This window comes from Anopheles stephensi, chromosome 3 (assembly GCF_013141755.1).
Source record: "Anopheles stephensi strain Indian chromosome 3, UCI_ANSTEP_V1.0, whole genome shotgun sequence".
Classification (NCBI taxonomy): Eukaryota; Metazoa; Arthropoda; class Insecta; order Diptera; family Culicidae; genus Anopheles; species Anopheles stephensi.
Window position 1 is genome coordinate 67694201 of NC_050203.1, and position 13666 is coordinate 67707866.

A 13666-nucleotide genomic window follows, 5' to 3' on the forward strand; every position below is an offset into this window, starting at 1 on the left:
CTCCTGATGGGCTCATGCTGGGCTAAAAATGGCGAACCGTTCGGGCGGGCAAAAGTTTTTCGATTAAACGTATGCCATGCCAATCGCCACTGTTCCCGATACCGGTTCGAACGTTTTCCCGTTGATCTGGGTTTTCGGGAGAGGATGATGAGGAGGGTCTGTGGGCTCTGATTTTACACCGAAAAATTCGACACTGTCGAAGATCGTGATCAAAAGCAAACATTTAATTTTAATTAAATTCGTAGCCCCCCAAACCACTTGCTGTCTTTGGGGTGTGTTACAGCTGGATGGCAACAGGAAAAGTGGCTCAATAGAAAACTATGTAAAGTGTTATCAGTTAAAGTTTTTTTTCTGATTTAAAAAGGAAACAAAACGACCAAGTATGATCATTGATTTGTGTACTTACAAAGCAAAATTTCAAAGTCTGCAAATTGTTCCAGATCAAATTAATTTTCGTTCTGTTTGAATTTGTTACTTCCGCTTAACATTTGTTGAAGCAAAAAATGGAACAGTTTTCCTTTTTTCCCCACCGTCCCAAAGTTTGTTTACTGAATGATCGATTTAGCTGTTCAAATTCAATTATCACCATTTTGTACCATTTGCTTTTTCTTTCGCTTTGTTTCGGATGTTTTCTGTTGGCCCACCCCACTATCACCCCAATGTTCAACAAACACCGCATAGCTTGGTTTCGTTAATAGTAATGAATTCTATTTTCCTCAAATCAAATTGCAAATCAAACAGTGCACAAGATACTAGGCTAGGAGCCGCCCCACGTTGGCAGCCGTTTCGGAGGTCAGTTCTGTGGCCAGCTGACAGCTCTGCTTCCCCTTCGCTTCAGCGGCCGGTTTTGTTGGTCCTTCGAGCCGTTCCATGTTCCAATTTATCCGTATTTGTTTATCCATCCATCCGGTTGGTCCGTTTCGGGGTGATCGGGTCGCCGCTTAGTCCTCCAGATCGAAGGCGGATGCCTGGTCAGCCTCGGAGAAGGAACGGTAGCCGTGGGCTGGGGCGTATCCGTGGGCAGGGGCGGCGTAGGCATGGTGGGCCGGGGCGGCGTGGTGAGCGGGTGCGGCGTATCCACCGTGTCCTCCGTGGTGAGCTGGGACGCATGGCACGTGGGCAACGTTGGGTGCGCAGCCGACCAGCAGGTTAGCGCCGCACTTGACATGCGGGGCCTTGGCAGCGTAAGCGTGGACGACCGGCTGGTGAGCGTATCCTCCGTGGTGGGGTGCGGGCGCATGGGCGTATCCGTGGGTGGGCATGTGGTATCCTCCCTTGGCGGGCGCCTCGTACTTGGCCGGGGCTGGGTAGTCGGCCATGGCACCAACGACGACGACGGAAAGGATGACTGCTGCAACGATGGAGTTCATGGTGCTGGTTTTGGTGTTTGGTGGGGTTGGGTCTTGAAGTGACACTGGCTGTTGAACACTGTTCGATAGTGAGAACAAAACGTTGACTGATACTGTACCACTGGCCGGCGGTCACTATTTATAATCGGCCGGCGAACGCCAAAATTTGCAAAACCACCCTCTCGAAAAAACGAGAAACAACAAAAATCGGTTTTCCACCGTCAGCAAACTTTTTTCAGCGCTCGCATTTGGTTGGTGCTATGGGCTTGTTTTTCTTGCCGCGCTGGAAAAGCGGTTCCGTAAGCAGGAACCATACAGCGAGCTTCAGCTTGTATGCAGTTTGGGTTGTGGTTTTCTGTTTGTTGTGGGGTTTCGGTTGACGGTGTTAATGTGGTTCATTTCCTTATTTTTCACACTCCGTCGCTAGGGTGCACCCATCAGATGGATAAAAAACGGACGACAAAATTGGAAGGCAATCCAGTTTTTTTTATTGATATTGAATTTTGTGCGTTATCGATTGACTTTGGAACCATTTTGCAAGGTGATTGATTTTTTGTTTATTGAAAAATGGGTAGCATATGCTACCAATCGCTTCAAGGGAAGTATATCGTCCAATTCTTAATGATATATTTTTCAATGGAACACTCTTGACCATAATTTGGTGCTATCAATGATTTTCGATATTTTTTTATTTAAAAATCCTCTTTTTTAACAATACGATATGCTTATATTACTCCATTAAAGAACACTACTTTTACAGCAAATGAATGTCGATGATAGTGAAGTTTATCAAGCATTATTGTTACCAAAACTCCATTTGTATGCTACCTTTTCAACGTGGATTATAGTTAGAATTTATCAATTCCTTATTCTTTTCGCATCGTTTATTTTTGATAAAATTTGTTTATACGAAGAAAAATATAAAGCAATACGACCAGGCTGCGCTATACGAATAAAAAACAAATAGCTAAAATATTTTGACTATAATCTATTTTGAGTAACAAATCACTAGCCTTTTACTTCATATTCATGTCTGAGAGCATTGTTGATATAAAACCAATGCAACTTTGCGTTCTAAAATGGAACATTCAAGGTGTGAATTAAAACAAGCCTTTAATCTGAATGACGTTAAAGCTAAAAATATTTACAATTCAGTTTTTTGCAATTGATGCTGTGAAAAATATTAGTTTTCAATTGTTGTCTCCGACAGAGATACTTGGACCTCAACCTCACAACCTTCTTCTTAATTTACTAATAAAAAGAGTAATGTTGGTTTCTGTTCTTTGATAGATGATATTAAATATGCGGCCCACATAAACAAGACCCGTAATATGGACTGCATCGATTATTGTGAACGAAATTCATGTTTGTGGATAAAAACGTATCTCGTTAATTGCAGCCTTCTTCAATCTGAATAACATTTGGTAACAACGATAAATAGCATTAGTTTCACATCAAAACGTCAAATGACCAGAACACCAGAAGAAATGCGCTTCCATGCGGGCTACGGAAATCTGTTTATGCTAGTGATGTGTTCTTCGAGCTTCCGACGATCTTATCTAGATCTAAACTAACGCTTGATTTAAAATAAAATGAGTAGTATCTATCGTAACGCTTGTTGGTCGGCAAAGCCTTGAAGACTATTGTTCAAAACAAGGATTTTTTGAACTGATGAAAGATATACTCAGCGGTGAAAAAAGTGATAGTTTACAACACTTTATTTGTTGATTTGACACAATCGAAATGAAACATAGATTTGAACACTATGTCATTTTCCCTAAAAATTTCAAATAATGAGGCTGATTGACGAAAAACTTATTTTATTTTTATTTAGCTAATACAAAAGTTGCTACAAATAACTCGGAGAAAATGCCTTATAAATGTTGTTATACTTTTTTGTGAATTTAATTCACTTTCATCAAATGTGGTGGTGATAAAGTAAACGTCAGTTCCTTTCAATTCCGCTCTGTTCATTTTAGGGCCGAAAAGAAATATTTTCTAATAATAATAATTCGAAGCATCCCAAGGAATTCAATAATTTTTGAAGCACCCTCAACTTCGTTTCAAAAGATTTACGTAAATTAACTTTAAATGCAACATAGCCAGGCTGTTCTACATGAATAAACGATACTTGAAATGATCATTTATAGGTACGAGTAAGCCTTGCATAATTTCGGATCTTTGAAGCACGTTGACAGTTGTTTGTGATAACAATTTAAAAACTAAGAACTAATATTTGAAGCCTGATCCAATTCATCGGATTAACGAAAAATTTTAACAAGAATCGCTGAAAACTATAATGCTTTTTGAGTAACAACCAAACGAAAAGGTAGACTCAAAGTTTAATCATGGGGCTATCTGAATGTATCGAATTGTTGCACATAAAAAAGCTTCCATTGAGTTTACGCATGAAAAGCAAGCTGGAGTAAAGTTAATATGTTTGCAAATTTAAGTCGACAGCAACAACCCCACGCACACTTTTGATCCTTTTTTCATTGATAAGTTTGGGCAAATGTGCGTGATGCGTGTTTTTGCTGTCAATCGATTGTAAACACCCGCGAAAAAAAATTCTCCAAACAATCACCTACAAAATGCTGATGGATGAAACACATTGGCTCGTTATAAATTGTCGTTTGCCAGTAGTTTAAAGTATTAGTCCACTGTGAGTAACGCCATCAAGTGCACATCAGCTGTTAATTTCCCGTAACCACGTTCACAGTCAAACGTCACAACTAGCATCATGAAGTGTATCATTGCTGTCGCTACCGTCCTGCTGCTGGCCATCGGATCGTCCCAGGCTGACTACCATGCCAAGGGTTATGGCAAACCGGCCGCCCACTACGGAGGTGGACACGGTGGACATCATGTGCCGTGCGGATCGAACCTGCTGCTGAGCTGCCACCCGAACGTTGCCCACGTGCCCTGCGTTCCGGCCCACGGTGGACACCACGAGTACCATCATGCTCCGGCCCCAGCTCACCATCACGCTCCGGCCCCGGCTTACCATGCCCCAGCTCCGGCTTACCACGCACCGGTCCATCATGCTCCGGCACCGACCAAGTATTAGACGCGCGTAAAGCACCAGTGGATGAAGGGCGTATTGTTATGTGAGCTGATGGAGTATTATGATTTATTAAACAAGACTTATGTAAAACTAAGCAAAACGGTGTTCATCTGTATTTGAGTGAGTTGTGAGAGAAAGAAATGGATAAAATTGTTTAAGCGAAGAAGCGATCATGCTCAAAGTTAAGGAAAAATTTATTAATGTATAGTCTATAGCAAGCATATGAATGAATATAATCTTAAAACCTTTAACGATATTGATGGTGATTTGAAAAACAAATCGCATTTCTGGACTTGGAAAATTCAATCTAACTGATATATCTTCTTGCAACTTGTTCATTTTTCTTTATTGTTGGAACATTATTTGGCGTGAGATTAATGTGTATAAGACTTTGGTCAACAATAATATCCTGAAAACCGATATTTGAACAAAAGTGTTTTTTCGACAAAAGCCATCCCAAAGCATTTCAAAACACATCAAGAGCTCATACCTGTATATGACTGCCTGGTCCTTCTAATACTCTAGATTATGGCGTTGATTTGGAATTTTATCACCAATCCATCCATAAATCAATGTAAATTGAGTTGCCAAACTTTGACTAAACTCAGTGGCGAGTCAAGGTCTTTGGAGGCCCCGGTCATAATGGCAGTTGAGGCCCCTTGAATTTTGACTCGTTTGTGAGTAAGACCAACAGGATTTCCCAAGCCGACAAGGTCCTTCTAACCGACGAGGCCAAGACGGCCTAGTATAATCCGCCACTGGCTTCACTTACTGACAAAACTCTATTCATTTCAATCACGATTTTATTAACTTGCTATTGAAGCCTTAGAGCCTTGGAGACGTGATTGAAGGTATCTGTTTGACAAAACTCCGAAAGGTGAAAAAGATGCATTACAGATGCTGTCCACAATTGCTTCTTATATACTCCGTTTCTCGACCACCCATCAGCAACTTATTGTGATCGATCTTGGAAGATCTTCTCAGTACACAGCCAATGGTAGAATTGTATGAATATCTAAAGAATTTGATGCATTTTAAGAGAGCTCTGACTTAACTTAAACCCTGAAATGGTAATAAATATAGGCTTCGCCTGGTACGTTAAAGTCATCTTTATTTTGGTGATTAATTAGGGCTTTTGCTGAAACAGGGATTGTAAGGAACTTAAACACTTTAGCAAACCATTCAATAATAACAAAATAAATAAATGTGTGGTCAGTTCTAACCGAACCTTTTAATTCTTTTCATTACAGATAACCTCACCGAGCCCTCCTTAGCCCTTAGAGAACATCTTGTAAGCTTCTAACCGAACTCAATTTTTTCATGTAGACATCGAAAAGGTAAAAACGCTTCATTCCATTATTTAAATTCAACTGGTTATTCTAATCTCAAATAATTATAAAATTTTACTCAACATTACACATCCATTAATTTGTTGCATTCATGGCTGTCCTCAATCAGTTAAACATCAAAACACAACAGCCAACAGATAGGTTGTTTTCCTGCAGCCCAGCAACGCCTGTTGCCGTGGCCGATCAAAGTCGAAACCGAAGCGGAAGCACACGTACAACGAAATCTGCAACGCGATGCAATCCATCGGCCATTGGCCAACTTCCCTGTTGTACTTTACCTCACTCCGAACCACAAAAGGGGGAAAAACAAAAACCCCGCTAAAGCATGCAGAAACGCATCGCTAGCACAAACTAACCACAGGCTGTTACTGTTTGCTGCTGCTGCTGCTGCTGCTGCTGACATCGGCATCAAACATTTAAACCCATCAACCGTCCCGTTCCGGTGCGTTGTTTTTGTACCGGGGGTTGTCTTTTATTTTCCGCCCGTCAGTCCGGCCGTTGACAATTCATCCCTCCCCCCCCCCCAGTAACAACCACTCAGTCCCTACTCCCCCCCCCTCTCGCGGTAGTTGGTTGAAACGGAATGCCAAATCAGCTGATGGCCGTCCGTTGGTTGGTCTGCAAACAAAGCACTGTGCCGAGCGAGTTGATGACCCCGCTGCTGGGTAACGACGCATCTAGCTGGTTGTCGCTGTCGTTGTGCATAATGTAATGAAATGCGCCAGTCCGGCGAAGCGATTGTTTGCCCTGCTGAGTGGACCATGTATGTGAGTGTATTTGCACTGCGATGCTGCAAACGATTGATGTCCTTTTGCCCATTCAAATGCCATTCTTTGCTCAACGACTCCACCTAGAACTAACGGTGACCATTTGGCAGATGACAGGATGAAGAGGCCGCTAAATTAAATGCAGATCACTTGGGCATCGGGGGGGTTGCTCCGTCGGTCGTAGCAAACATTCCTGATTTTATTTCAACTAAAGGCAACGGTTTAACATCGCCAACAAGCATTTCCATTCAAGCTGATAGCGTGTGAGTGTGCGTAGAATCTTTAATTATTTTTAAATTTAGAGAAAACTTTTTTTGCACACAGACACTTGCTTATCGCATAATCCATTTCGAACCGTTTGAAAAAGGCACACGAAAATCATTGCCCGAAAAAAGGTACTTCCGAGAAGTAATAAGCATAAATTAGGGTAAAGTACACCCTAAAGGTGTAGTACACTTGCTAGCGAGCAGACCAACATTTGGCGATGACTTTAAAATGAAAAGCCTGCGGGGAAGTTGTTGGCAAAAAAGCCCCGACACATTCACATTTCCAACACTATACCGTACGGCTTTTATCGACTTTTTCCTGTTTTCCTGTACTCCACTTATCATGGAGCTTAGCCCCCCTCTCTCTCTCCCACCCGGGGACCAGCAAAAAGGGAAATTGTCGAGTAAGGCAACATTTACTCTTTAAAATACGAGCAATGCTGGGCCGACTCGGGGGAGTGGATTTTAAACAGGCCTTTTCCACTCCGCTCTTTGAAATGCTACTTTCAGCCCTCCCCCCAAAAAAAAAGCATACGCGGTACACGCGCGAGCATTAATTCGAATAAAACTCTGCCACATTTACACACAACCGTAGGCTTTTTGGTGAAATTACTTTCGCTTTAAGCTGTTCGATGAAGAAAAAAAACATCAACCGGGGGAAAAAAGTGGTACAGCTTGCAACATCCAACTCGAAAAAGGGCAAATTTTGTTTCCTTTTTTTTTGGTTTGTTGCTCTACACCAAAATGAGAGGATGGGATTTTCCTCGCTGCCGGGGAGAAACCCCCGCGGGAGCGCAATGGTAAGATAATAACCAGAGATTACGCGTTTAGCAACACTCGTACATTCTATGGGTACGGTTTTGCGGAAATCTCACACCCGCGGGAAAGACAAACGGATATTTTCGCATTTCAAATCGGAATAGGGTTTTCATCGAGCGCGTACGGGGGCACCCCCAAACGGAATCGTTCACGCGAAAGGAATTGAATTTTATTGCCAGTTATGAGTAGCGTTTGGTGCTGTTTATTGTTTTGTTCTGTTTTCACCAAACAGCAGCTCGCCAAAAAGGGTAATAATGATAATTGTATAATTTCTTTCCCCAATCACTTCCGTCGATTGGGCGGGGTGAGTTCTGTTTTGCTTCCTATTTATTTTAATGCAATTATCGCGCACATGACGTAGCACATGTGAACATGTGGTGTTGGTGTTTGCTAGATTTTCTAGCGTCGGTTTACAGTTGGAAAGTATAATTTATCTAATTGTGATTTCACAATACAGTTCTATAATTGTTTTGTAAGTAAGCTACAGAACAAAAGGATGAAGGCAATTATATGCTAGTTATGCATTATACTCTCTCTGAGAGACATACAGAATCAACTGTTTAACTTATTTTCATGAAACTGAAAAAAAAGAAACAAGCTTCATTTGCTGGAGTATGCTGGACGACAATTTCATGAATTGAAGCATCTGATGGATCGAGTTGTTGCCATGGACAAATTATATCCCTGGGATAGATGAGTACTTGGGAAGGTCTGAAATGGGCTCCATGAAGAATAATATTTTGAAACGATTGGACAGGGCATAACCGTAATGACCCATTGAGATTGATGTGATAATCGATTTGAAGAGATGCTTTGATGGAAATTTGCTCCCGTTTTTCTAAGTAAAATACTTTAGCAATTCGAGTCAGAGGAAAGTAATATGGTCTAGCTTCCTTTTTAAAGGTAATTTGAATGCTTTTTTCAAGTCATTTTTGTATTAGGGTAAACTTAAAATTTATCATCACTATTCAAGGCACAAAGAAGAGAAGATAACAGCCATTTTTTTAAACTTAATAATTGATGACTATCCATTGCATTTCAAAGATCAATTTTACTATAATATGAGGTGACAATTGTTATGAGGAGCCTTATCGTTCATTATGAAAATTCTTGCATTGCGCGATGTGAGGCACCTCGGCCATATGCCATAATGTCCAACCGAAAAGAACAAATCAATGCTGTTGCACGAAGGTGTTCCAGAAAAAAACCTATCGCAACCAAAATGAGAACGGATGTCATATTGTTTCAAGTCTGAAATCAATCAAGGTTTTAAAGAGTTATTCAATAAACAAGATAAGGGAAAAACTTTTGCTAGTGATGGCTCTAACTCTAATTTTGTATGTGGAAGATGATCTGGCAAATAAGCAACGTTCAACAGATTTCTTTCAAAGCCCTCATCACAAAACCCTCCGTAACAATAACCCAACACTCAAGCAAGACACACACACACAGATGTTTCGATTGTTTGTCTAATAAAGCCATGGTTTATTGGTGTCATTTTACTTAACAGCAATAAAAAAAAACATCACACTATCCCGTTTCGGTGCGCTCCACCTGCTTCGCACACACTTTAGTCCTCCATCTCGGCCTCGAAGTCGCTCGATCGCTTACCGTAGCCTCCGTACGCGGCCGGCTTGCCGTAGCCCTGCTCCTTCTTCGCCTCGTATCCTCCGTGGTGCATGGCGGGCGCAGCATGGTGTCCGTACTCCTTCTTCGGCGCCTCATGATGGTAGGCCGGGGCGACGTACTCCTTCTTCGCCTCGTATCCACCGTGGGCCGGAGCCGGGGCATGATGGTAGGCCGGGGCCGGAGCGTGGTGGTACTCCTTCTTGGCCGGCGCGTGGTAAGCTGGGGCCGGGGCGTGGTATGCTGGAGCCGGAGCGGCGTGGTGGTAAGCCGGGGCCGGAGCATGATGGTACTCGTGGTGGCCACCGTGGGCCGGATGGCACGGCACGTGGGCAACGTTGGGTGCGCAGCCGACCAGCAGGTTGGCGCCACACTTGACGTGCGGTGCGTGGGCAGCGTACGTGTGGGCTACGGGGGCCGCCGGGTAGGCCGGTTTGCCGTAGCTGTCGGCCGCACAGGCACCGACCAGGGCGCACACTGCAATTGCAACGAGGAACTTCATGATGAGTGTCTGGTGTGTGTAAGTGTTCTGGGGACAGATACTGTACTGAAGTGATTGCTGGTGCGGTACCCACATTTATACTTCAAATTTAAGCCGACATGGCACTGTGCAGCAATTGTGGGTCAAGCTAAGCTAGCTCGAGCTGTAAGTTGTTTTGACGAACTCGCGAACCAAAACAATGCCCTAGCGTTCTTTGCTGTTGCAACAGTCAGCAAACACAAGCCGAACGACGCCCAGACGATGGGATGACCTGATTTCGGAACATTGCGTTACCCGATACCCGGTTGTTTGGTTCCGGACATTTAGCTCCCATTTGGGGTAACACAAAACCCTGTCTCAGCTAACTCAAAAGCGCTCATTTCCCGATCAGGTGACCCCTCAAATTGTTCCCCGAAAGCTAACGATCAGCTAAACCACCTTCAATGGGAAACGCGTAATCATGCTGACTTCATCGCTCATTAGTCAAAGGCCCGGTAGTGTCATGTTCTACGGTGGTGATAATTCCATTTTATCAAACATCTCTCTATCTGCCTTGTCTCCATTTGTCCTCTTTCTCCGAACGAATTAATCAAATCGAATTCCTGCTTCCGAGTATATTACGGATGTGTGAGATCGCCTCCATTGTGGAGCAAACTGGAAATGGATCTCCCAAAAAAAGAAGAAGGATTATAGCAGAAAGATCTGCCTCTCTAGTTCTTTCGTGCTCGTTAGACCAAACAGAAACGAGATAATTGTGTTAAAATGGGCGCTTCTAATGAATGAAGCTCCCAAAGGAATACGTGAACGAATGCTCCCGCGGCGTACGTGTTTGGTAGCATTTGAGCATTAATAGGTGAGAAAGACAAAAACAGACGGGAATCCAACGTTCGCTAGGTCCAGTTGGAAATGAAACACGATTAAGGCGCAATGATGTTCCACGGAAAATCGGCAACGGCATAATTAGGAAAACCTAGTGACAGATAGCTCGCAGGAAAGAAGAAAAAACGATGCAAATTGTGCAAATTCATTCGTAATGCGGTGGAATCTGTTGGAATGGAGGTTCACGGCTTGCTTGCTTTCTTTTAGCTGGTATGCTCTACCAGGGTTTTGTAACTGAGATGTAAGTTAGACGAAGCTCTAGCGATTAAAATTACGCTGAAGTCAGCTCGTTTTCATAATCTCCCCAATATCCTCAGGGTTTCTCTTACTCTTGATGTAGACTACACCATTCTCTTTGTTGTAGTTTTATATTCTTAGAGAGATTTTTTGAGGAGCTTGCTAAAACAGTGCTTCTAACATCAATTTAAAAAGCTACTTTAGCTGTTTACTCAAGCTCACTTAGCATTCAGTTGCAATCAATTCGAACCCATCGGTAAGAGTGCATCTAGCACCGATTTCGCCCACTCGACCAAGTAGAAAGTAAACCCTCTCAGAAAAACCAACAAAAAGTGCTTTAAAAGTGCAGCTAAATGCCACCGCCAGCACCAGAACCACTGATGGTTCAATGATTCGAAGTAAATGGGATTGAAAGTACTGTGGCTTCGCATCCTGCCGAGGAACCTTTCGACCTTTTGCGAGCAAAAGATGGGTTGTAATTGAAACAGTTAATTCGTTCGTTCGTTCGCGTTCTATTTCTGCTCTATTTCGACCACTATCCTCCAGCTTGCTGGTGTGTTTGCTATTTTATGTCTCCCATCTCCCTTTTTCTTTTTGCACTCCTTTGGCATCGGATTTCCAACGGCAAACGCAAACATCTTAAACGAGCGCTGAAAGCGTGTGTGTGTGTGGGGAGACGATGACTGTTTGCAACCGCTTGAAGGACCGTCCAATTGGAATCGAATTCGCTTTCTAGAAAAGGGAAGAGAAAAAAGAACCGAGCTCTGCAATTGGCACTGCAATTGCAATAATTATACGGCTGTTGCACACACCAAGAGTCTTCCCGAAGCACTCTCGCTCCCCCCGATAAGTGTGGAGCCCGACATTAAATCCCCCTCGCAAGTCCCCCGGAAGCAGGCAGAAGTTTCGGTGACGCAAAGCATTTCAGCTAATGTTTGCCAGCCATCTATCCGGTTTGTGGTCGGGTTTTTGTGGTCGTTGCTAAACGCCACGGAAGCACGGTGTTTATGGGGTGGGAATAGAGTTGTGTGCTCGGGGTGAAGTACTCGGTGCTGCTTAGTGGGAGTAAATTGGAAACGAATCATTTCCCAGCTAGCAAAAGAAAATCCCATTCCGTGATATGGGATACTCCCCACAGTATCAGCAGAAACGTAGCAAGTTAGCTGAAGTTCGAGTGCTGAGATGCAATTTTCTGACGACGGTATGATGGAGAGGTGGATGGCTCTTCAACAATAATTAATTCCTTTTAGTATGGAAATTAAGGTTTTCAGTGTGATGCAGTTTTTATTATAGCTTTTATTAAAAAAAATATATTTAGAAGCATCGAATGCCATATAATAAGAAAAAATAGCTCCTAATACACATCTGTGGATATTTCTTGATCCTGCAATTTGCTGTAACACCGTATTAGCTAGGGATTGATATGAGAAAATACTTCGGTCGAGATTTTCCTAAGCACTTTTCACCGACCGTTGCTGTGGTTGGTAATAAGCTGTTTTGATCAACAAAAGCTATTTTTAACAATCTTCGTCAGCTTCTCGTTTTTATTGAATTGTCACATGGACGTAATCTTCTTAGACAAAAACAGCTGGATTTTTATAATAGAGTCTATCTTGTCCACCAGTCTGTAGCCTGCGAATATTCAGACTACATTTGATGTAAACCAAGCGAATAAATGTCGGTTCACCTCATATTGTATTACTCCTGATAATCATTCCTGATAAAGTCCCACTCAAAACGATTACGCTAGTCTTCAAGAGGTACTAATTGAATTACAAAAACCTCTTTCATATAGGATAGAACTCTTCACGTGAACAAGACTCCAATTAGGGTTTTAATATAAAACTAAAGTGAAACATCTTCTTACTTATAGTTCAGCCAAAATAGATGTCCAATAAATTGGTTAAAGATTTTTTCCCCTTGACCTGAATGGCAGTTGAGACCTCTCTAATTGTGATGTTAGAGGGAAACAACACGATTTCCCTTACCGATGAGGCCCCACTGACCAAGGAGGCCCCAACAGGCCGCTCCTTCCGCTCCTTGGTTGATCCGCCACTGCTTGACCGTCACCTTAAATATTAACCTCCGATAAAACTTCGACATTTTAAGTTATTTCAATATGAAATTCAAAAGTCAGACCTCTTTAACATTTGCTCATAATTTTACAAAACCACAAAAAATCGTCAGCGGAAAATTGAATTTCCTGTAAAAACTTTCCATGCAACGCGAACTTGCTAATATGATTCACCAAACAAAAAAAATCAATATCTCAACCGTACCGTTGAGTCCTCGCCCAACAATCACTTTGCTAGCGACAGCATCGGAGCTGGCCGGGTTAATTACATCGCCCGTTGATTGGTTCTTTCGATCGCATAGTAATTTTTGGGAAAATTACTAACCACCCACCAGACGTTCCGGCCTGCTTGCTGGGAAGCACCGCACCGAGTGAAGGATGGATAAATTAAAAATTAAACTTCCCGCAGTCCTCTCCCGTTAAATGAACGGTTATTAGCGATTGATGAAAATGACAACAACCGAAAAAAACAACTGGGAACAAAACTACGAACTACAAGCACGTCGGAAAGCTCCGGGAAACCCAGGCAGCATGACAACACAGATGCCGCACACTTTAGAGGATTATGAAAGATAATGAAATAACGATCACTTTTCCAAACACAACCACACACCACGTGCCCACCAACCAAATCTCTTTCCCTGGGACTTTCCTGCATCCGATGCATAATTTGCCTGCAACATTTTCCTTTCTGCGTTGTTTTGTTTGTTCACGGCTCCTGCCATCCACGGTACAACGCTCCAGTGGCGGTCAAT

General features: G+C 42.7%; 3 protein-coding genes across 3 annotated transcripts; 1 reads left to right on the forward strand and 2 right to left on the reverse strand.

The window, feature by feature from the left end:
• Positions 1-682: 682 nt before the first annotated feature.
• On the reverse strand, positions 683-1705 carry LOC118512217 (vitelline membrane protein 15a-2-like). Its single transcript, XM_036056333.1, has one exon. It carries the CDS (start codon positions 1368-1370, stop codon positions 942-944), a length of 429 nt encoding a protein of 142 aa, XP_035912226.1. The 5' UTR covers positions 1371-1705; the 3' UTR covers positions 683-941.
• Positions 1706-4089: 2384 nt separating this feature from the next.
• LOC118510028 (vitelline membrane protein 15a-1-like) lies at positions 4090-4416 on the forward strand. The gene has a single exon (XM_036051415.1). The coding sequence runs from the start codon at positions 4090-4092 to the stop codon at positions 4414-4416; it is 327 nt and encodes a 108-aa protein (XP_035907308.1).
• A 4653-nt stretch (positions 4417-9069) lies between these two features.
• On the reverse strand, positions 9070-9797 carry LOC118513224 (vitelline membrane protein 15a-3-like). Its single transcript, XM_036058751.1, has one exon. The coding sequence runs from the start codon at positions 9740-9742 to the stop codon at positions 9185-9187; it is 558 nt and encodes a 185-aa protein (XP_035914644.1). The 5' UTR covers positions 9743-9797; the 3' UTR covers positions 9070-9184.
• Positions 9798-13666: the final 3869 nt, after the last annotated feature.

Excerpts from the sequence above, each read along its gene's own strand:
- LOC118513224 (XM_036058751.1), bottom strand. The coding sequence starts at position 9,742 with ATGAAGTTCCTCGTTGCAATTGCAGTGTGCGCCCTGGTCGGTGCCTGT.
- LOC118512217 (XM_036056333.1), bottom strand. The coding sequence starts at position 1,370 with ATGAACTCCATCGTTGCAGCAGTCATCCTTTCCGTCGTCGTCGTTGGT.
- LOC118510028 (XM_036051415.1), top strand. The coding sequence starts at position 4,090 with ATGAAGTGTATCATTGCTGTCGCTACCGTCCTGCTGCTGGCCATCGGA.